Source organism: Cebus imitator, unplaced genomic scaffold, assembly GCF_001604975.1.
Source record: "Cebus imitator isolate Cc_AM_T3 unplaced genomic scaffold, Cebus_imitator-1.0 Scaffold223, whole genome shotgun sequence".
NCBI classification, from domain to species: domain Eukaryota; kingdom Metazoa; phylum Chordata; class Mammalia; order Primates; family Cebidae; genus Cebus; species Cebus imitator.
The window spans coordinates 461124-481482 of record NW_016107538.1 but is presented as its reverse complement, the minus strand read 5'-3'; the positions used below and the strand labels follow the sequence as shown (position 1 = coordinate 481482).

General features: G+C 57.2%; 2 protein-coding genes across 22 annotated transcripts in view; one reads left to right on the top strand and one right to left on the bottom strand.

Moving 5' to 3' along the window:
• MINK1 (misshapen like kinase 1) overlaps window positions 1–16879 on the top strand; it is a 65234-nt gene extending 48355 nt beyond the window's left edge. Inside the window, exons 3-34 of one of the 16 annotated variants that reach the window (XM_017496754.2) lie at window positions 961–1017; window positions 1110–1235; window positions 3667–3777; window positions 4216–4306; window positions 4756–4886; window positions 5183–5237; window positions 5392–5470; window positions 5712–5878; window positions 6364–6433; window positions 6829–7039; window positions 8651–8764; window positions 9214–9300; window positions 9509–9727; window positions 9943–10116; window positions 10411–10671; window positions 11100–11185; window positions 11349–11459; window positions 11603–11715; window positions 11950–12038; window positions 12242–12265; window positions 12390–12553; window positions 12908–13013; window positions 13093–13230; window positions 13438–13546; window positions 13944–14111; window positions 14218–14361; window positions 14575–14709; window positions 14889–14989; window positions 15079–15228; window positions 15313–15472; window positions 15548–15687; window positions 16029–16879. In XM_017496754.2, coding sequence (XP_017352243.1) covers window positions 961–1017; window positions 1110–1235; window positions 3667–3777; window positions 4216–4306; window positions 4756–4886; window positions 5183–5237; window positions 5392–5470; window positions 5712–5878; window positions 6364–6433; window positions 6829–7039; window positions 8651–8764; window positions 9214–9300; window positions 9509–9727; window positions 9943–10116; window positions 10411–10671; window positions 11100–11185; window positions 11349–11459; window positions 11603–11715; window positions 11950–12038; window positions 12242–12265; window positions 12390–12553; window positions 12908–13013; window positions 13093–13230; window positions 13438–13546; window positions 13944–14111; window positions 14218–14361; window positions 14575–14709; window positions 14889–14989; window positions 15079–15228; window positions 15313–15472; window positions 15548–15687; window positions 16029–16112 — 3975 coding nt within the window. In that variant the 3' untranslated portion in view covers window positions 16113–16879. Of the gene's footprint in view, window positions 1–960; window positions 1018–1109; window positions 1236–3666; window positions 3778–4215; window positions 4307–4755; window positions 4887–5182; window positions 5238–5391; window positions 5471–5711; window positions 5888–6363; window positions 6434–6828; window positions 7040–8650; window positions 8765–9213; window positions 9301–9508; window positions 9728–9942; window positions 10117–10410; window positions 10672–11099; window positions 11186–11348; window positions 11460–11602; window positions 11716–11949; window positions 12039–12241; window positions 12266–12389; window positions 12554–12907; window positions 13014–13092; window positions 13231–13437; window positions 13547–13943; window positions 14112–14217; window positions 14362–14574; window positions 14710–14888; window positions 14990–15078; window positions 15229–15312; window positions 15473–15547; window positions 15688–16028 lie in introns of all 16 variants that reach the window. The other 15 variants (XM_017496758.2, XM_017496753.2, XM_017496752.2 and 12 more) reach the window with 15 other exon arrangements.
• Window positions 16550–20359, bottom strand: part of CHRNE (cholinergic receptor nicotinic epsilon subunit) — a 5809-nt gene continuing 1999 nt past the window's right edge. For 2 of the 6 annotated variants that reach the window (XM_017496771.2, XM_017496774.2), the window contains 6 exons: window positions 19580–19780; window positions 19385–19499; window positions 17987–18101; window positions 17658–17847; window positions 17475–17581; window positions 16550–17381 (listed from right to left, as the gene is read on the bottom strand). In XM_017496771.2, the coding sequence (XP_017352260.1) occupies window positions 17226–17381; window positions 17475–17581; window positions 17658–17847; window positions 17987–18101; window positions 19385–19499; window positions 19580–19780 (884 nt within the window). In that variant the 3' untranslated portion in view covers window positions 16550–17225. Of the gene's footprint in view, window positions 17582–17657; window positions 17848–17986; window positions 18102–18428; window positions 18508–19384; window positions 19500–19579; window positions 19781–20359 lie in introns of all 6 variants that reach the window. The other 4 variants (XM_017496770.2, XM_017496772.2, XM_037727220.1 and 1 more) reach the window with 3 other exon arrangements.

The following is a 20359-nucleotide window of genomic DNA, read 5'->3' as shown; positions in this document are numbered from 1 at the left end:
AGGCGGAGGTTGCGGTGAGCCGAGATCGCGCCATTGCACTCCAGCCTGGGTAACAAGAGCGAAACTCCGTCTCAAAAAAAAAAAGAAAAGAAAAAAAGAAAAAAGGAAGTTTCTTTCTTTTTTTTTTTTTTGGAGCCAAAGTCTGGACTAGGCTCAAAAAAGGGACTGGTGATGGGAACATTAGCACATGTCAACTGGCCCCTCTGTTTCTCTGAGTTCCCTAAAATCTCAGCTCCTCAGCTCTGTCTGTTCTTTCCCTATGGACAAGAGTAAAAGACTTTGTGGGTGAAATTGATTCTGGAAGAGGCCTCTGTCCAGAGTTGGTGAATCAGGAAACACCCCAGCATTTTGCCTTGCTTAGGAGAAGAGGGTGAGGCCAACCCTTCCCTCCGTAGCCTTCTCCTACTCCGTCCATCCTCCATTAGGATATAGAAGTATTTTTCACTCCTTGCTCTAACTTTCAAACTGTAAAAAATCCAAGCCAGAGAGGCTGGAACAGAACGTAAGTGTTTCTCACTCATCTGTTCTGAGTTTTTTACGGGAGGAGACCCTTCGCCTTTATTGAGCCTATAACTTGGAAGTCCATTCTAGGTGGTTTTTCTGTTAGCCATGGTGGCTCAGGAGCCCTCTCCTCTGTCCACTCCTATGACCAGCCCATACACATTATGTGTAGCTGCAATGAGGGGTACTTTGTTTCTTTTTCTTTTCTTTTCTTTTTTTTTTTTTTGAGACAATCTTCTTCTATTCTCCATCTTGGCCAGGCTGGTCTCAAACTCCTGGTCTCAAGTGATCTGCCTGCCTCAGCCTTCCAAAGTGCTGGGATTACAGGCATGAGCCACCACACCCGGCTGAGGGGCACTTTGTAATATGGAAAACAGTCAAAAGATGTGGCTGTGTCTCCCAGAGTCAAGCCCTCTTCGTTGCTCTCTGAGCATAGACTCAGATCCCTCTGTTCTGCAGGGTCGGCATGTCAAGACTGGGCAGCTGGCTGCCATCAAGGTCATGGATGTCACGGAGGTAGGGAGTGGGGCTGGGCAGTGGGAGGGTCAGACCATCAAGAAGGGAGTGTGGGGGGAGGTCCCAAGGCTCAGCTCCTCCCATTTGCCTAGGACGAGGAGGAAGAGATCAAACAGGAGATCAACATGCTGAAAAAATACTCTCACCACCGTAACATTGCCACCTACTATGGAGCCTTCATCAAGAAGAGCCCCCCAGGAAATGACGACCAGCTGTGGGTGAGAAGTGTCCCCCTGCCTGCCCTCCCCACACTCTCTATCTCCAGGCTGTTCACTTGGACTCAGTAGACTCAGTATCAGCGCCCTGCATCTCTGCTTGCCAGCTCCCCTCCTTCCAGTCTACCCAGCCTCCCCGTCCCTGGACCCAGAGAGGCCTCATGCCTCACAGATAGCCCTGCACTCCAGCCCCTATGAATTGCAGCATCTCAGCCTTTGAATGTTTTGGTGGCATGGATCCTGGCATTTGCCCCAACCCTTGCCCTAACCAGTATTTCACACTGTGTGATAGGCTCTTACTAAATAAATATAATCCTGGCAAAGGCTGGAGAGACCATGGGGAGGCTATCAGTTTTCTTGCCTTTGAGCACAGCTCCTGGGAAAGCAACAGAACCAAAATATTTGTGAGAGATGACAGGACCCAGACCCCTCCCAGCACCCCAGATGCTACAGTGTGCCCAGCCCTTCTGGGTGACCATTTAAACCATAGCCTACTGTGTTGCTTGGGCCTTCCCCAAATTCCTCCTGCCTGGCCCAGGACATTGCTGAGAGTCACTCCCCTCCCTAGCCTGGGCACTGGTGCTGACAGATTCCCCCAGCCTCACCTTTTGTGGTACTGAGCCCAGCCCCTGAGGATGAAGCTCAGCAGAGAGTGTGGCAACGGCTGTTGGGAGTTTGGTACTAACGCCAGGTCTCCCCTCTCAGCAGTCATTCAGACAACAAGCACTTATTAAGCACTTCTGTATACTCTGTATAGATGAGCATGAGCCATGATCCTGGCCTCCAAGGCCCTTCAGCTTTTTGGGAACACACACACACTCATGAACCCAAAGGAAGGGAGAAAGGTAATGGGTAGGTCTACCTTCCAGGTGTGGATGGTGGAGATTGTGGCAGACTAGAGGCATTAGTAGCCAGGCACCCGCTTCTGCACCTGTTGGGCACAGGTCCTCCCCTTCTCTCACTGTGCTCTGCTTTCCAAGGGGTAGGTAAATGCAAATTACTTTTATTGTATATGCAAATATACATGTCCATCTAACCTTTTCCATGCATTGGATGTAGCTTTTAGTGAAAACTTGGATAAGCATGCTGATTCCCAGGAAGACTGGTTGGCACCATCTTCCCATATGGCTCTGCCTCTGGGAGATGCTGTCCCTGGGAGGTACAGACCCAGAGCTCTCCTCATCTCCTGGCCTTGTTACTGTCTGTGCTGGAGGAGTTTCTCTCAGTGTCTTCCCAAGTTCCCTCTTGCAGCTGTCTAGGTAGACCCAACACACTCGTTTTGTCTCTGGCAGACTTGGGCAATCACTGATTCATAGCCTCTTTTTTGCTTCTAAGTCAGGAACTGGCAAACTTTTTCTGTGAAGGGCCAGATAGTAAATATTTTAGGCTTTGTGGGTCCTATTTGCTGTCACAGCTGCTCAGTTGTGTTGTGCCATGAAAGCAGTAATAGACAGTACATAAACGAATGAGCTTGGCTCTACCCCCAAACACCTTTACTGAGGTCACTCAAATAGAATATGATTCCCTTTTTTGTTTTTTTCCGCAGCAATTTAAAAATGTAAAACCCACGCCGGATGCGGTGGCTCAAGCCTGTAATCCTAGCACTTTGGGAGGCCAAGGTGGGTGGATCCCCTGAGGTCAGGAGTTAGAGTCCAGCCTGGCCAACATGACAAAACCCCATCTCTACCAAAAATACAAAAATTAGCTAGGTGCAATGGCAGGCGCCTGTAATCCCAGCTACTAGGGAGGCTGAGGCAGGAGAATTGCTTGAACCCAGGAGGCGGAGGTTGCAGTGAGTTGAGATTGTGCCATTGCACTGCAGCCTGGGCAACAGAGTAAGACCATGTCTCAAAAAAATAAATAAATAAAATAAAAATCAATCTTCACTTCCTGATAAAAGCAGGCCTTGGGCTGGCCATAGTTTGCTGACCTCTGATCCAAAGCAATAGTTCTTTTTTTTTTCTGAGATGGAGTTTCACTCTTGTTGCCCAGGCTGGAGTGCAATGGCACAATCTCAGTTCACTGCAACCTCCACCTCCCGGGTTTAAGTGATTCTCCTGCCTCAGCCTCCCAAGTAGCTGGGATTACAGGCGCCTACCACTATGCCTGGCTAATTTTTATATTTTTAGTAGAGATGGGGTTTTTCCATGTTGGCCAGGCTGGTCTTGAACTCCTGACCTCAGGTGATCTGCCTGCCTCAGCCTCCCAAAGGACTGCGATTACAGGCGTGAGCCACCACAACCAGCTTTTTTCCACTGTCTCCTGACATCAGGAAGTCTTGTGGCCTTTGTGAGGCTTCTGTGGCCCTTGCTCTCTGGCTCATACCTGTTCTAGTTCCAAGGCCTCTGGTCCTTCTCCAGGAATCTAGCAGGGGGTGAGGGGGGTAGCTTGTCTGACTGATACTTTTCCTTTCGGTACCTTCCTGGGATCCTAGCTGGTGATGGAGTTCTGTGGTGCTGGTTCAGTGACTGACCTGGTAAAGAACACGAAAGGAAATGCCCTGAAGGAGGACTGCATCGCCTACATCTGCAGGGAGATTCTCAGGGTGAGCTCAAGGCCCCCCTTTCCTTCTCCTTCTCTACTATCCTGGCTGGAGCTTCTCCATGAGCAAAAATCCTCCCTGCATTGGGAGGGAACATAACTGCCCTCTTTAGGGAGCAGCGGGCCTGATGGGGGTTGGATGTGGAGGTAGGACCCCAAACTTGGGAAGTGTCAGGCTATTGGAGGAGACAGTCTCCTCTTTTCCAAGCTCTGCCACTTCTCTACTTGTAAACCTGCAACTTCAGGGAATTCACCTGGAGCCACCACTCTGAGGAAGCTCTCCAGGACAGCTCACCTGCTTGGGCTCCTGGGGGAGAGGGTCTGCTCCTTCAGCCCAGCCCTGTCTAGACTGATTGCTCCCTGTCCCCTCAACTCACTCCCCACTTACTCTTTCCCACCCCATCCAACACCATGGCTAATTTTCCCTGCTCTCCTGTCCCAGGGTCTGGCCCATCTCCATGCCCACAAGGTGATACATCGAGACATCAAGGGGCAGAATGTGCTGCTGACAGAGAATGCTGAGGTCAAGCTAGGTGCGCCGGCTCCTGCTGAGGCTGACGGGGGCCCTTTCACCTCCAGAACAGAGAATGAGGGGCCCCTTTTCCCCTCTGGTCGCTCAGGCCTAACTCCCTTCCCTTCCCCATCTCCTCCTGGAATGCCCTGCCTCCTGCTGAAAATCCCTCAGGAAGCTCTTCACCTGTCACCTATTATGAGCCAGGTGCTCTGCAGGTTGCTCTGGGGAAATGACCCTTCCCGCCTGGTATGCTGTCCCATGATCCTTTTACCTGGGTTTTTCTCTAAGATGCAGGAAGATGGAATCAGGTTCTTAAGGACGTTGGTGGGATAGAGGAGGGTGCTGGGATGTCTGGGTAGGGCCAGGACCTCAGCTGCCTAAGGCAAGTCATGTGCATGTATGCAGGGACCTGAGGCAAGGGAGCAGAGGTGACTCCCCATGCTGAGCCTTCTGTCTGTGTCTTCACAGTGGATTTTGGGGTGAGTGCTCAGCTGGACCGTACTGTGGGCAGACGGAACACTTTCATTGGGACTCCCTATTGGATGGCCCCAGAGGTCATCGCCTGTGATGAGAACCCTGATGCCACCTACGATTACAGGGTATGCAGTGGAAAGTTGGGAGCATGGGGGCTGCCAAGGGCAGGAAGCAATGTGGAGACCATGGGGCCTGCGCAGGCTGGGGAAAAAGGAAGTTCTGACGATGTTAGCAGTGAGGGGCTGGGGAGCATCTTATGGCAAGGCAAGTGTGGGTGGGGAGATGGGATGGGTGGGAGGGCACTGCTGAAGGAAGGGGTGTGGCCCTGGAAGGGTCCTGCAGAGGCTGGCATGGTGGGTGAAGAGAGGTTGTGGGCAGAGGTGTCGAGAATATTCACTTGTTCCTTCTCTCCCGTCTACAGAGTGACATTTGGTCTCTAGGAATCACAGCCATCGAGATGGCAGAGGGAGCCCCCCGTAAGTGCTGAGTCTGCCGGGAGTAGGAGGGGAGAGAAAGGAAGGGCCCAGAGAATGGCTGTAGGGAGGAGGTGGGTCATGGGACCCTGCTGAGGAAGGGTCCTGTAGCTCCCAGTGCAGTGAAAGGGACTGAGGGCGTCTCTTCTGTGTCCAGCTCTGTGTGATATGCACCCCATGCGAGCCCTCTTCCTCATTCCTCGGAACCCACCACCCAGGCTCAAGTCCAAGAAGTGGTAGGTGTGAGTGTGGTCTCTGGGAAGGAAGGTCCCTGGACAAGGCCATCCCCACCTTCGTGCCCTCTGTGCTCAGACTTGGATTTCACCAGAGAAGAGATTTTGGGGGGCAGAGGGCGGTGACTGATGTTGGAAGACAGGAGGCACCTCATGGTGGCTTGTGGATGAGTGATCCGCCTCTTCCTCCTGCACCCATCCCTTCTGAGGGGACCTTCCCAGTGTGAGCCACTACTGTTTCCAGGTCTAAGAAGTTCATTGACTTCATTGACACATGTCTCATCAAGACTTACCTAAGCCGTCCCCCAACGGAGCAGCTACTGAAATTTCCCTTCATCCGGGACCAGCCCACGGAGCGGCAGGTCCGCATCCAGCTTAAGGACCACATTGACCGATCCCGGAAGAAGCGGGGTGAGAAAGGTCAGTGGGCAGGCTGGAGGTGGCAGGTCCTCGGGGACACTACAGCATGGCTCCTCTCTACCAGCCCTTCCCCCTCCTGGCTTCCCTTCCTGCTCCCCTCCTTGGCCCCAGCTCTCCCTATCCAAGGAGATCTTTCTCAAACTTTCAACTCCAGAGGGGTTTTCCCTCCTTTCCCACCCAATCTGAGTCAGCCTTTCAAAGGAGGACTGGCCTTTCACATCCTTACAAAAACACCCTGAGCACATGCGTGTGTGAGCACAAGCACAGGCTCTGCTACACCTCAGCTGCCCTGGGACCCAGGCCCAGTCCCCATCCAGGCCCACATCTGATTCCCTCATTGCTCCAAGGAAGTGGGTGGGGCCCCTCATGCCTGCCCACCCAGACAGACCTTGTGGTTATCCCCACCTGAAGTTTCCCTAGCCCACAGCAGGGTCTGCGGAACTGGGTGAGTTAACAGTGGTGATCTCCCCCTGCAGAGGAGACAGAATATGAGTACAGCGGCAGTGAGGAGGAAGATGACAGTCATGGAGAGGAAGGAGAGCCAAGGTGGGCCTGGCAGGTGGAGAGGGAAGGGGGGTCATTGCTGAGTGGGGGCACTACAGTGGTGCTTGGCTTTGGGGACTCTCAGCCTGGGGCTGGTGGGCAACAGAGAGGTAGAAACTCATAGAAACCAAATTTCCAAGTGCTGAGAAAAGAAATGACTGAGCAAGAGCTGGGAAGAGAGCAATTCAGGGGTGAAAGTGGGGTGCAGCAGTCATAGTAAAAGAGGACAGGGCTGAAGACAGGGCAGAAGGGGACGGTAAATCTCCTGGCCACCTGGGATTGGACAGAGGCAGAGGCTTTGATCCAGTTAAAGCACCCACTCAGGCAGGTCCATGGGGTTGAGAGGGGGAACCAGCAGGATTCTGACCCCAATGCTGCTTTGTGCCACCCCTGCCCAGCTCCATCATGAATGTGCCTGGAGAGTCGACTCTACGTCGGGAATTTCTCCGGCTCCAGCAGGAAAATAAGAGCAACTCAGAGGCTTTAAAACAGCAGCAGCAGCTGCAGCAGCAGCAACAGCGAGACCCCGAGGCACACATCAAACACCTGCTGCACCAACGGCAGCGGCGCATAGAGGAGCAGAAGGAAGAGCGGCGCCGTGTTGAGGAGGTGGGCTTTTTAAGAAAAACCCGGCCCAGGCCTGGCATGGCCTCCTGCTGACCGGCCCTGGGGTCCATTAGGACCTCAGGGAGAACAGGTTTTAAAATGCCTTAATGCCTTAAATGAATGGAATTTCTGTTGAAAAAATTACATAATTTCAAAGTTCATGATGAGCTGGAATTAACAAAAAATGTGTCTAAATAGTAGGCAATAACCCACAGCATCCACACTGTCCACCTGCTATCCCCAAGGCAGGCCCTGTCATTATTGAACAAAAGATAATTTGCAAAAAAACCTGCTACAGAAGAGCCTTCTGCAGTTTTTAAAATATAGGCCGGGCACAGTGGCTCACCCCTGTAATCCCAGTCCTGTGGGATGCCAAGGCGGGCAGATCATGAGGTCAGGAGATTGAAACCATTCTGGCAAACACAGTGAAACCCCGTATCTACTAAAAATACAAAAATTCGTCAGGCGTGGTGGCACATGCCTGTAGTCCCAGCTGCTCAGGAGGCTGAGGCAGGAGAATCGCTTGAACCCGGGAGGCAGAGGTTTCAGTGAGCCAAGATCTCGCCACTGCACTCTAGCCTGGAGACAGAGTGAGACTCCGTCTCCAAAAAAAAAAAAAACCTCAAAAACTGTAAAGTAAAATAAAATAAATATAGCGTTCAGATAGCAGAGTAACACAAACTCCTATCTAATAAGGTGTTAACGGCTGGGCGAGATGGCTCACGCCTGTAATCCCAGCACTTTAGGAGGCTGAGGTGGGCAGATCACCCGAGGTCAGGAGTTTGAGACCAGCCTGGCCAACACGGTGAAACCACATCTCTACTAAAAATACAAAAATTAGCCGGTTGTGGTGGCAGGCGCCTGTAATCCCAGCTACTTGGGAGGCTAAGGCAGGAGAATCGCTTGATCTCGGGAGGCGGAGGTTGCAGTGAGCTGAGATCATGCCATTACACTCCAGCCTAGGGGACAAGAGTGAGACTTGGTCTCAAAAAAAAAAAAAAAAAAAAAAAGGCGTTACCTGGAGAAGGCCTGCCAGCAACTTCATTGTATAAATAGGCAAAGGTTCTTTGAAGTGTGAAGGCCCCTTAGGGCTTGTGCTTTTGTTGGTGGTGGTGGTGGTAGGCTTTGTGATCAGAAATGAAAGTAAAGTACCACCTGGGCATCCGCGCTTGTCAAGGAGTGGGCCGGGTCCCTTGGTTCTGTGCTTTTAGTGCACGGGCACCTGGTGCCCTCTTGTGGCCAAAGGCTATCATTACGACCCACTCTGAACTTCCAGACAAAGGTGGATTTTAGGCTAGGAGTGTTGGGGAGGCTTGTTTTGACTCCCGGTTTTGTTTGTTGTTTGGTGGGGATGTGGGTAGAGGAAGGTGTTGTCCAGCTAAGCCCACTCCACAGGTAGTATGAGTCTCACAGCCTCTCCCATCACAGCTGCCGGCTGTTTCCCAAGCCCAGCCCTGTGGGCCTTTGGGTAGGGATGGCTATATTTGCAGAAACAACCGGTCTCTCTCACCATCCACCCTGGTGAGCAAGAAGAGCTCCCCTCCTTGTCCATGGAGGGGCAGTGCTGCCTCGGTGTCCGGTATGGTCCTTAAGCCCACCTCGCTCTCCCCACAGCAACAGCGGCGGGAGCGGGAGCAGCGGAAGCTGCAGGAGAAGGAGCAGCGGCGGCTAGAGGACATGCAGGCTCTGCGGCGAGAGGAGGAGCGGCGGCAGGCGGAGCGCGAGCAGGTACAGCGCCGCACTCGCATCCTTGCCCTCCCGCTCCTGCTGCCTGCCGCCCCTGCTCCCCGTGCCCTTCCCCTTCTCTCCCCCACCCCCAGATTCCTCCTATCTTTTCCAGCTTCACTCTTTCTCTCTGTTTTCTCCCACCCTTCAACCCCAACCCTGGCCCCCTCCCTCCTCCTGTCTCCGTGCCTCATTCCCATCTCTTTACCCCATCCCTGACTCTCCCTGGCCCTTCCCTCATCACCCCTCATTCCCTGTGCCCTCTTCTTCCCCATCTGTGCCGCATGGCCCCCTTGGGGCTCATCCCATCCCCTCCCCTACCTCTCTCTTACTCTTTCCTGCACCTCCTCATCCTTCCCCCTTTCCTCTTCCTCCAACTCGCTGCTGCTGCCCTCCTCTGCCTCTTCCTCCTTCCCTGCCCTCTGCCCCCCACCCCACGCCCCGCCCCCCAGGAATATATTCGTCACAGGCTAGAGGAGGAGCAGCGACAGCTCGAGATCCTTCAGCAACAGCTGCTCCAGGAACAGGCCCTGCTACTGGTAACGGGTCCCTCGGCGTCCTCTGGGAAGATGCTTTTCAGAGCTCCTTTGCTGGAACGGGATGGGAACACTTCAAGGGAAGGGATTCACCCAAGACATCAAGGGAAAACATCTCCTCTCTAGGCAGTTGGAGAAAAGAGAGGGCATGCCTCCTCTAACTCCCGGGGCCACACCCTCCTGAGCCCTCTCTCCCTACCCTTGGGCCCAGGAATACAAGAGGAAGCAGCTAGAGGAGCAGCGGCAGTCAGAGCGTCTGCAGAGGCAGCTGCAGCAGGAGCATGCCTACCTCAAGTCCCTGCAGCAGCAGCAGCAGCAGCAGCAGCAGCTTCAGAAACAGCAGCAGCAGATCCTGCCCGGGGACAGGAAGCCCCTGTACCAATATGGTCGGGCCATGAATCCCGCTGACAAACCAGCCTGGGCCCGAGAGGTACTCACTGCCTCTTTTGCCTCCTGAGACTGCAGTCCCACTGCCCGAGGCCTGGAGAGCCACAAGAAGTGGTTGTTTACAGTAGCAGGCACCAAGCAAGGGAAAAGAGCACACAGCACAGAGCCTGGGGCAGGAGTGGTTAGAGCAGGTGGGACCCTACATTTTCAGAACAGGGAGGCAAGAGCTGGCCTGCTTAACATCCCTTCACATCACAGGTAGAAGAAAGAACGAGGATGAACAAGCAGCAGAACTCTCCCTTGGCCAAGAGCAAGCCAAGCAGCACAGGGCCTGAGCCCCCGATCCCCCAGGCCTCCCCGGGACCCCCAGGACCCCTTTCCCAGACTCCTCCTATGCAGAGGCCGGTGGAGCCCCAGGAGGGACCACACAAGGTGAGTCTCCACGCCCGTCTTAACACAGACACAGGGAGCTGTGCTCAGAGCACAGGGACACACACCCGCTCAGCTCAGAGCCAGGACTACAGAGCATAGGATGTGTGGGCAGAGACACTTACCTGCTTTTTGCTGCCTGTGTTTGTCCTGACATAGCTGTCCTCAGGCTCTAGGAACCTCCTGTCCTTCAATGGAGGAAGGGGTAACTAAAGTCCCTTCCCACCTAGACTCCAATTTGCAGGTGGGGACGTGCCGTGGAGCAGTCAGCACACCCTCCCTGGTCTCTCCCTGCAGAGCCTGGTGGCACACCGGGTCCCACTGAAGCCATATGCAGCACCTGTACCCCGATCCCAGTCCCTGCAGGACCAGCCCACCCGAAACCTGGCTGCCTTCCCAGCCTCCCATGACCCCGACCCTGCCATCCCCGCGCCCACTGCCACACCCAGTGCCCGAGGAGCTGTCATCCGCCAGAATTCAGACCCCACCTCTGAAGGACCTGGCCCCAGCCCGAACCCCCCAGCCTGGGTCCGCCCAGATAATGAGGCCCCACCCAAGGTAAGGACAGCCCTGTGGGACCAGGGCAAAGCAGAGGACTGGTCATGAAAGGAGGAAGGGAGTGGGGTAGGCCACACCGAGGAGGAGTGCAGGGTGGGGAGGGAGAGGACGCTCAGGCGCCACCCTGCGGGGGTCAGCCACGCAGCAGAGGAGGCACGTGGCTGTGTGGCATCGATCCTCGTGGGGAATGGGGGACTGGAGAAACACCTAGTGTGTTTTGGAAGCACTAAGGAGCAGATAAGTCCGAGTCAGAACTGCAGCTCCACCATCTCCCAGCGTCATCACCTTGGATGTATTCGTTAGCGTCCCTGAGCGTCAGTTTTCTCACCCATAAGACTGGGGAAGCACACCTTCCAGAGGTGAGGCTTGAATGTCTGTGAGGTGCCCGTTGCAGCACCAGCTCGCAGCACTCGGCCTTCTCTCCACAGGTGCCTCAGAGGACCTCATCTATCGCCACTGCCCTTAACACCAGTGGGGCTGGAGGCTCCCGGCCAGCCCAGGCAGTCCGTGCTAGGTAATGCCTGGGTAGGGCAGCGCCTGGGTGAGGTCTGAGGGCAGCCTAGGGAGTAGAGGGCACAGGGACTTTACCGGCCTAACTGCCTAGGGGTGGGCAAGCCCTAGCCCCATCACCTCAGCCCCCCCCCCGCCCCCTCGTCGCCCCTGTGCTCCCTTCACAGACCTCGCAGCAACTCCGCCTGGCAAATCTATCTGCAAAGGCGGGCAGAGCGGGGCACCCCCAAGCCTCCAGGGCCCCCTGCTCAGCCCCCTGGCCCGCCCAACGCCTCTAGGTAATGGAGTTGTCCCCCGACTCACTCCCACCTCTCACTTCTGCCACCTGCTACCCTGGTGATGGCTCCCTCTGCAGTGCAGCTCAGCACCCCAAAGAGGGGAGCACCCTGCCTCCCTGACCCTGACTCTGCTCCCCCAACAGTAACCCTGACCTCAGGAGGAGCGACCCTGGCTGGGAACGCTCAGACAGCGTTCTCCCAGCCTCTCACGGGCACCTCCCCCAGGCTGGCTCACTGGAGCGGAACCGTGTGGGAGGTACGTTAGCCAGGCCCAGGCAGCCTGCTCTGGGCCTGGAGTCTTATCAGGATGGACCCTGCCTGCAGTGGCTTTGGACTGGGACACCCACAGGGACAGGGAGGACCTGGGTGGGTATGGAACTTGGGGCTGAGTTCTGGGGCTCAGGGCCGAGGGGTCAGCCCAGGTGTGGGCTTGAGGCCATCCCTTGTCCAGGTATTCATGACCTTTCTTCTTCCATCCTGCTGTGTCCAGTCTCCTCCAAACTGGACAGCTCCCCAGTGCTCTCCCCTGGGAATAAAGCCAAGCCTGATGACCACCGCTCTCGGCCAGGCCGGCCCGCAGTGAGTCACCTGGTGCAGGCATGGCCTGCCTCATCCCGCTTTGGGGCTTAGCAGCAGGATGGCATCAGGGGTGGGGTCTCCACTGACCTACTGAGAAGGGCTGTGGGGATGGAGGGCCTGATGCTTCTCACGGTACTAACATTTTCTAACCTCTCTCCTAACCTTTCTCCTGGCTGCCCTTCTTCCCTTGTGGCCCCTCTCAGAGCTATAAGCGAGCGATTGGTGAGGTTAGTGAGATGGGCCTGCTTGTGGGAGCCCCTCCTATGGCCCTGCAAGGGCCTCCTAGCACCCTTTGTCTACCTCCACCCAGGCCCACCACCTCCCTGCCCCTCACGTGGCTCCTTCCTGCAGGACTTCGTGTTGCTGAAAGAACGGACCCTGGACGAGGCCCCTCGGCCTCCCAAGAAAGCCATGGACTACTCATCATCCAGCGAGGAGGTGGAGAGCAGCGAGGAGGATGAGGAGGAGGGCGAAGGCGAGCCATCAGAGGGGAGCAGAGACACCCCTGGGGGCCGGTACGGCATCAAGGGTGGGGCCCTCCTGCTCCAAGTCACATGGAGGGCAGGAAGTAGTGGGGGAAGAGGTAGGGCTTTGAGGCCCGTCTGAGGGAGAGTGGCTCCCTTCTCTAGAGAGTGAGCTGAGGGTGCATGTTCCTTCTCTCTTCCACTGTCATGTGTGTTATGGGGTGGCCTCTTCAGGTGCCTATCTGTCCTGTGCTAGCCTGCCCTGCGTGCCCTGCACGGAAGCACCTCACAGTGGAGCAGGCTGTTTTGAACAGAGAAAAAGCCTGGGCTCTGGCTGCCATCTGCTGCCTTTGGTACTTCCATGGTGGGCAGGACCTAGAGGAGCCCCACCTTCTTTTTTCACAGCAGCGATGGGGATACAGACAGCATCAGCACCATGGTGGTCCACGATGTCGAGGAGATCACCGGGACCCAGCCCCCATACGGGGGCGGCACCATGGTGGTCCAGCGTGTGAGTGAGCCTCCACTCCCCTGCCCTGTACCTGTGTGTCATCCTCAGCCCCGTGCCGACCCTGCTCTCTGTCCCATAGACCCCTGAAGAGGAGCGGAGCCTGCTGCATGCTGACAGCAACGGGTACACAAACCTGCCTGATGTGGTCCAGCCCAGCCACTCCCCAACCGAGAACAGCAAAGGCCAAAGCCCCCCCTCGAAGGATGGGAGCAGTGACGTAAGTGGGCAGGTGGCAGGTCCGTCGGAGAGAAGACCCCTGGTGGTGGGTAGGAGATCTGGGTCTCAGGGGAGGATGGGGTGGAGCACTGGGAACTGACCAGTGGGGGTGCCAGTTGGGGAGCTGGGGCCTGGTAACAGCAGCAGGGGCAAGGCCAAAGCTGGACTTGCACTTGTTTGCCTGACTGCTGCCCCCCCCCCACGACAGTACCAGTCTCGTGGGCTGGTAAAGGCCCCTGGCAAGAGCTCCTTCACAATGTTTGTGGATCTTGGGATCTACCAGCCTGGAGGCAGTGGGGACACCATCCCCGTCACAGGTAAGGATGGGGTCCAGGGGCAACCTGCGGGGAGCAGAGGTGGTCTTGAGACGCAGCCTTATAAAGCATAGGCACAGGACCTCTCCCTTGAGCCCTAACTCCTGCCCAGGCACAGAGGCAAGGAAAGGCTTTTGTGACCCCTCCACAGGAGAGGAAATGCCTAGAATAGCCAAGGGACCTGGGCAAAGGCTCAAAGCTAATGAGGGATAGAACTGGGACCTGAGACAGGGCTTCTGACTGCAAGACCCGTGCCCTATCCCCCCTCCTATGCCCCTCCCCATCCTCCCATGTCTCTCCTTTCTGCATATGATGAGATGCCAAGACCTGATAGAGGGGATGGAGGGAAAAAGAGCTGGGATGAGAAGCTGCAGCTTCTTCCGCCTCCTCCTTCTGGCAGCCCTAGTGGGTGGAGAGGGCACTCGGCTTGACCAGCTGCAGTACGACGTGAGGAAGGGTTCTGTGGTCAACGTGAATCCCACCAACACCCGGGCCCACAGTGAAACCCCTGAGATCCGGAAGTACAAGAAGCGATTCAACTCTGAGATTCTCTGTGCAGCCCTTTGGGGTAAGCCAGGCCAAGGGTAGCTAAGAGGGGTCTGGCGTGGTTTCCATGCTCCTGGTTAGATGAGGGCCTGGCTGAGCCTCTGACCTGCCAAGGGCTCCTATCGCAGGGGTCAACCTGCTGGTGGGCACGGAGAATGGGCTGATGTTGCTGGACCGAAGTGGACAGGGCAAGGTGTACGGACTCATTGGGCGGCGACGCTTCCAGCAAATGGATGTGCTGGAGGGGCTCAACCTGCTCATCACCATCTCAGGTACAGGGCTGGCCAGTGGGGGAGGGAGGAGGGGCTCAGCTCCTTGGCGCTGTCACCTCCTTCTGCCTGGGAGGAGGGCAGCCTTGGTCCAGGTGCTGGAAGGTGGGGCCACACTTTCTCACCCCTTGTGGTATGCAGACAGAGGAGGGCAGGGCAGTGGCAGCTGGTCCTCGGCTGAGAATGGGGATGTGTGTATGTCCGTCCGTCTCTCAGGGAAAAGGAACAAACTGCGGGTGTATTACCTGTCCTGGCTCCGGAACAAGATTCTACACAACGACCCAGAAGTGGAGAAGAAGCAGGGCTGGACCACTGTGGGGGACATGGAGGGCTGTGGCCACTACCGTGTTGGTGAGGATGCCACAACAGAGTGGCCAGCAAACACGTCATGAAGATAGAGAAATGGGCCTGGATCAAAACCTGGCAGCCAGGGACTTGGGGCCTGGGTGGGACAGTCTAGTGACAGACACAGGGAGGGGCCCCAGGCCCAAGAAGGGAAGTCTCAGCAACTCTTTTTCTTCTGCCCCCAGTGAAATATGAGCGGATTAAGTTCCTAGTCATTGCCCTCAAGAGCTCCGTGGAGGTGTATGCCTGGGCCCCTAAACCCTACCACAAATTCATGGCCTTCAAGGTAATCCCAGCCTCAGCCCCCAACCCCATCCCTAGTCCCAGTGCCTCTCCCTCTGCCCCTGAGCCCTCCTCTCCTCCGATTGCCCGCAGTCCTTTGCCGACCTCCCTCACCGCCCTCTGCTGGTCGACCTGACAGTGGAGGAGGGGCAGCGGCTCAAGGTCATCTACGGCTCCAGTGCTGGCTTCCATGCCGTGGATGTCGACTCGGGGAACAGCTATGACATCTACATCCCTGTGCATGTGAGCTTGGCGGTGCTGCTAGGGAATGGGATGGCCCAGTCTGGACGCCAGCCGTGAGACTCCAGCCTGCCTCCTCCTCCCCAGATCCAGAGCCAGATCACACCCCATGCCATCATCTTCCTCCCCAACACCGACGGCATGGAGATGCTGCTGTGCTATGAGGACGAGGGTGTCTACGTCAACACGTACGGGCGGATCATCAAGGATGTGGTGCTGCAGTGGGGAGAGATGCCCACCTCTGTGGGTGAGTGAGCCCTGCCCCCGAGCCACATGCCCCTGGAGTGGTCCCTGCTCAACCCCTCACATGTGTTCCCCACAGCCTACATCTGCTCCAACCAGATAATGGGCTGGGGTGAGAAAGCCATTGAGATCCGCTCTGTGGAGACAGGCCACCTGGACGGGGTCTTCATGCACAAACGAGCCCAGAGGCTCAAGTTCCTGTGTGAACGGAATGACAAGGTGAGAGGCCCTTTCCCTCTGAAAGCCCTTCGGCCCCTGAGCAGAGTTCTGGGGGAGAGGATGGTGGTGGTATCTTCCTGTAAGCAGACCTCTCTGGGAGCTTGGAGGAGAGCAATCACTCCCTCCCACAGCCCCACGCTCTCTGCAGCTCCCGAGGACTTTACAGCTGCCACCCAGGGGGTGGGTATTGCATCCTGTCCCATAACATCTGGCCCGTTCCTCCACGAGAGGGCACTCTTATCCGAAGCCTCTCTCCCTCTTATGTCTTCTGCCCCCACTTTCTTCCCCTCTCCCAGTTGAGACCCCTAACACTTAGTGACTTCTCCTCCTGCCCCCACTAGGTGTTTTTTGCCTCAGTCCGCTCTGGGGGCAGCAGCCAAGTTTACTTCATGACTCTGAACCGTAACTGCATCATGAACTGGTGACGGGACCCTAGGCTGGGGCTGCCCAACACTGGACCCAGCTCTCCCTGCAGCCAGGCTTCCTGGGCCGCTCCTCTTTCCTCTCCCTGGGCTTTTGCTTTTACTGGTTTGATTCACTGGAGCCTGCTGGGAACGTGACCTCTGATCCCTGATGCTTTGTGATCACGTGACCATCCCCTTCCCCAACATGTCCTCTTCCCAGAACTGTGCCTGTCCCCATCTTCTGGGGAGGGACACAGCCACCCCTTACCAGGAATTGAGTGGGCCTGGCCCCTCCCCCCTTTTCTCCATTTAAGAGGAGAGTGCTTGGGGCTTGAACCCCTTACCCCACTGCTGCTGACTGGGCAGGGTCCTAGACTCCTTTATTTGCACGTCAGGGGAGCCGGCTCCCCCCTTGAATGTACCAGACCCTGGGGGGGTCACTGGGCCCTAGATTTTTGGGGGGGTCACCAGCCACTCCAGGGGCAGGGACCATTTCTTCATTTTCTGAAAGCACTTTAATGATTCCCCTCCCCCAGACTCCAAGGAAAGGAGGGGGGACCCCCGCCAGCCAAAACGTTCCCCCCTCCTAACCCTCATCTCTTCTAGCCCATGCCCTTCCCTGGTGGAGGGAGGGAGCAGGGAGCCCTCACTCTCTATGCCCCTTGCTTGCATCTGTATATAGTGTGAGCAGCAAGTAACCCTCCTCCCTCCCTCCCCTCACCCCTCCTCAATGTAGTGGCCTTGGATATCCTGTTTGTTAATAAAGACAATTCAACCAGCTCCCACCATTCAGGCCCCATTTTTTGCCTTCTCTCACCGTCCTGGATACTAGGCAGAGAGAGCCTCCAGGGTGGGGAACAAAGGGAGAAGGTGGGCCGAGATCTGCCATTAGTGAGGCTCAACAGGGTAGCATGAGCAGTGCTGGGCCAAGAAAACCTAGAAAAAATGACTGACTGCCAGAGGGCCAGGGCAGCCTCACCCCTAAACCTGTGAGCCTGAGGGCCACCAGCACTGAGGGTGTTTGGTTCCCATGCGCTCCAGCAGAGGGATCATAAGGCTGTGGTGATTTTGAAATTGATTTTTTCAAAATCCATTTCCTGCTAGAGTTGGTTAGGAAGTTGAAGTCAGTGTGCATTAAGGCTGGATACACGGCGGGAAGGGAAGATCAGGCACTTGGTTGAAGTAGGCTCCGAGGAAGATGAGGCTGGAGCCCACGCTGAAGAGCACCAGAGCGGCCCAGAAGCAGATGTTGTCAAGGGCATTCCCCATGCGCACCCAGTCGGACACTTCCTGGGGAAGGGTCAGCACAGTAAAGAGGGAGCTGCAGGACCCAGGGGCACGGGAGATCTGCCTCACACCACCGGCCTCTGGCTCCCGTCCCACCTCACTGGTGGCCTCTTGGTCTCTCGTGCTCTCAGCCACAAAGTTCACGGTATCCACACAGCAGCGGACCTCAGGGGCGGCAGCGCCCAGGCTCTGGCAGAAGGCAGCTAGCAGGGAAAACACCAAGGTGGGCCGTTAGGAGCCTCCTCTGCGGCAGGCGGCCCGCCAGGCCACTGTGCTCACCTGTCCAGGTCCCGTGGCGGTGCCTCTGTCCCTCAAACACAAGCTCACTCCGCGGCTTTTTTAGTATCAGCTCCTCCGCCCTGAGCAATAAGCCAACCGACGATGCCCGCCTTGGGGGCGAGGCGGCCAGGGGGGCCTCGGAGGGCGGCGGCGGGGACCCCAGCAGGTGCGGCAGCAGCTCCAGTAGAACCTGAGGGGGAGCGGGGAGCGGGGAGCGGGGAGCGGGAGGCGGGTCGCGGTGGGCAGGGCTAGGGCTAGGGCTAGGGCTAGGGCTAGGGCTAGGGCTAAGCCCGCCCCCACCCCAGGCCATACCCCACCCCCACGCTTACGTGGCGCAGACGCACGGACATGCTGTGGGTGGTGGGCGTCCGCAGGGACACGTTGAGCACGATGACGCAATTCATGACAATGAGTGTGGCGACAACCATGACGAAAATAAGGAACCTGAGGAGACCGGAATGAGTGAGGTCACCGCTCCCCCTCCCAGCTACGGAAGGTGCCGCGCACCCTCTGACCTCACAAACACGCCTCTGACCTCACAAACACGTGGTTACGCCCTCCAGTTGCGCCCCCTCAGCAACTACAGACGCATCGCCCAGCCCTTCTCCCTTCCTACCACCTGTGGCGGCCATGAAGGGGACCCCCAGCTCCCTGGACACCCTCATGTGGGTCTACCACTTCCACAGCTCCACCGAGGTAAGGCTACGCCCACCGAGGGCGGCACCTCGAGACCCAATGGGTAGTTCTCCCGCGCGCCCCCGTGACTACTGCCCTGCTCCTCCTCCAGGTGGCCCTCCAGCCCCCGCTTCTGTCTTCCCTGGAACTCTCCGTGGCCGCAGCCCATGAGTATCTGGAGCAGAGGTTCAGAGCGCTGAAGTCCCTGGAGCCACGGGAGCCAAAGGTGCAGGAGATGTCACCTGCCCCAAAGCCCACACTGGGGCTGGTGTTAAGAGAAGCCGCGGCCAGCCTCGTCAGCTTCGGCGCCACCTTGTTAGAGGTGGGGTCCGGGGGGCTGAGGATACACAGCGATCGGGCAGCTGCAGCAAGGACCTCTACCTTCCCCCTAACCCTTGGGCCCCCAATGCAGATCTCAGCCCTGTGGCTGCAGCAGGAGGCACGGCGACTAGAAGGCGGCGACAGCAGCGCGGGCCCAGCCCTAGACATCGGGGATCCGAGTGCAGCGCTGGCCCAAGTAGCCCAGGCCGCTGGGCAGGGGGCTCGGAAAGCTGGGGCTGCAGTGGGCACCGGCACACGGCTCCTCGTCCAGGGAGCATGGCTATGCCTATGTGGACGGGGTCTGGAGGGGTCTGCCTCATTCCTGCGGCAGTGGCAACAGCAGCTGGGCCTCGGAATCCCCAGAGAACCGGTGAGCTCGGGATGCCGGGTGAGTTGGGGGTCAGAGGCGGTGGGGCTGGGAAGGTACTGAGCCGGACCATCTCCCTACAGAGATACTCAGGAGACCTCCAGGTGATGTCCAGCAGCAGTGCGGAGGACGGCGGACCAGAGAATCCATCCCGGTCCCGGCCCCATGCCACGTCAAAATAAAGCTCAGGAGGGGGCGAGACAGCCAGAGCTTCTCCCGGGGTCTCAGGGTTTTGCCACGCCCCACCCAGCCGGTCCTTGGCCCCGCCCTTCAGACTGGCCACGCCCAAGCCAGCCCTTGGCCCCGCCCGTCAGACTGGCCACGCCCCTGCTAGGGGCACCACCCAGACCCGCTTAGCCCTCACCTGCCCAGCAGCGGCACGCTCAGAGAAGTCTCTGGGATTTTCTGGGCAATGAGGAACAAGAAGACGGTCTGGGCGAGCAGGACGTTGATGGAAACCGTGCATTTCTGGCCGCCGGCTGGAGGGATCACCGGTGAGAGCAGGCCCCACCTCCGGGAGCTAGCCCGGTTTGGGTGTGGGTTCGGGGCCACTGCTTACCCTGCGCAGGCAGGAAGTAGGCGAGCAGCACCAGGCCCGAGATGAGCACGCAGGGCACGATGATGTTAATGACGTAGAAGAGCGGCTTCCGTCGGATGATAAGTGAGTAGATGACGTTAGTCTCCCCTGGGCCGTCAGTGGCACCAATGTCGTGGCGGTGGATCACCCCCGGGCAGAAGTCGATGGCCCACTCGCCGTTCTCTGTGGGGACGGGGTCACGGTCAGCCGGAGCGGGGCGCCCGCCAAGCCTACAGCGGGCCGAGGCGGCGGCTGCAGCTGTCTGCACCAGGGTCATGGGCCGTCAGGATGGGGGCAATTCGGGCGGAAAGGGGCATTGTCGGTGAGGGTATAGAATGTGAGAAAGCAGGACTAGAGTAACAGTGGAGAATGATTTCGGAGGCCGGGCCTGGTGTTTCACGCCTGTAATCCCAGCACTTTGAGGTGGGTGGATCACCTGAGGTCAGGAGTTCGAACCCCATCTCTACTAAAAATACAAAAATTAGCTGGGCATGGTGGCATGCAGCTATAATCTCAGCTACTCAGGAGGCTGAGGTTGGAGAGTCACTTGAACCTGGGAAGCGGAGGTTTCAGTGAGCTGAGAACCTGCCACTACACTCCAGCCTGGGCGACAAGGACGAAACTACGTCTTTTTAAAAAAAATAAAAAATGGCCGGGCGCGGTGGCTCAAGCCTGTAATCCCAGCACTTTGGGAGGCCGAGGCGGGTGGATCACGAGGTCAAGAGATCGAGACCATCCTGGTCAACATGGTGAAACCCCGTC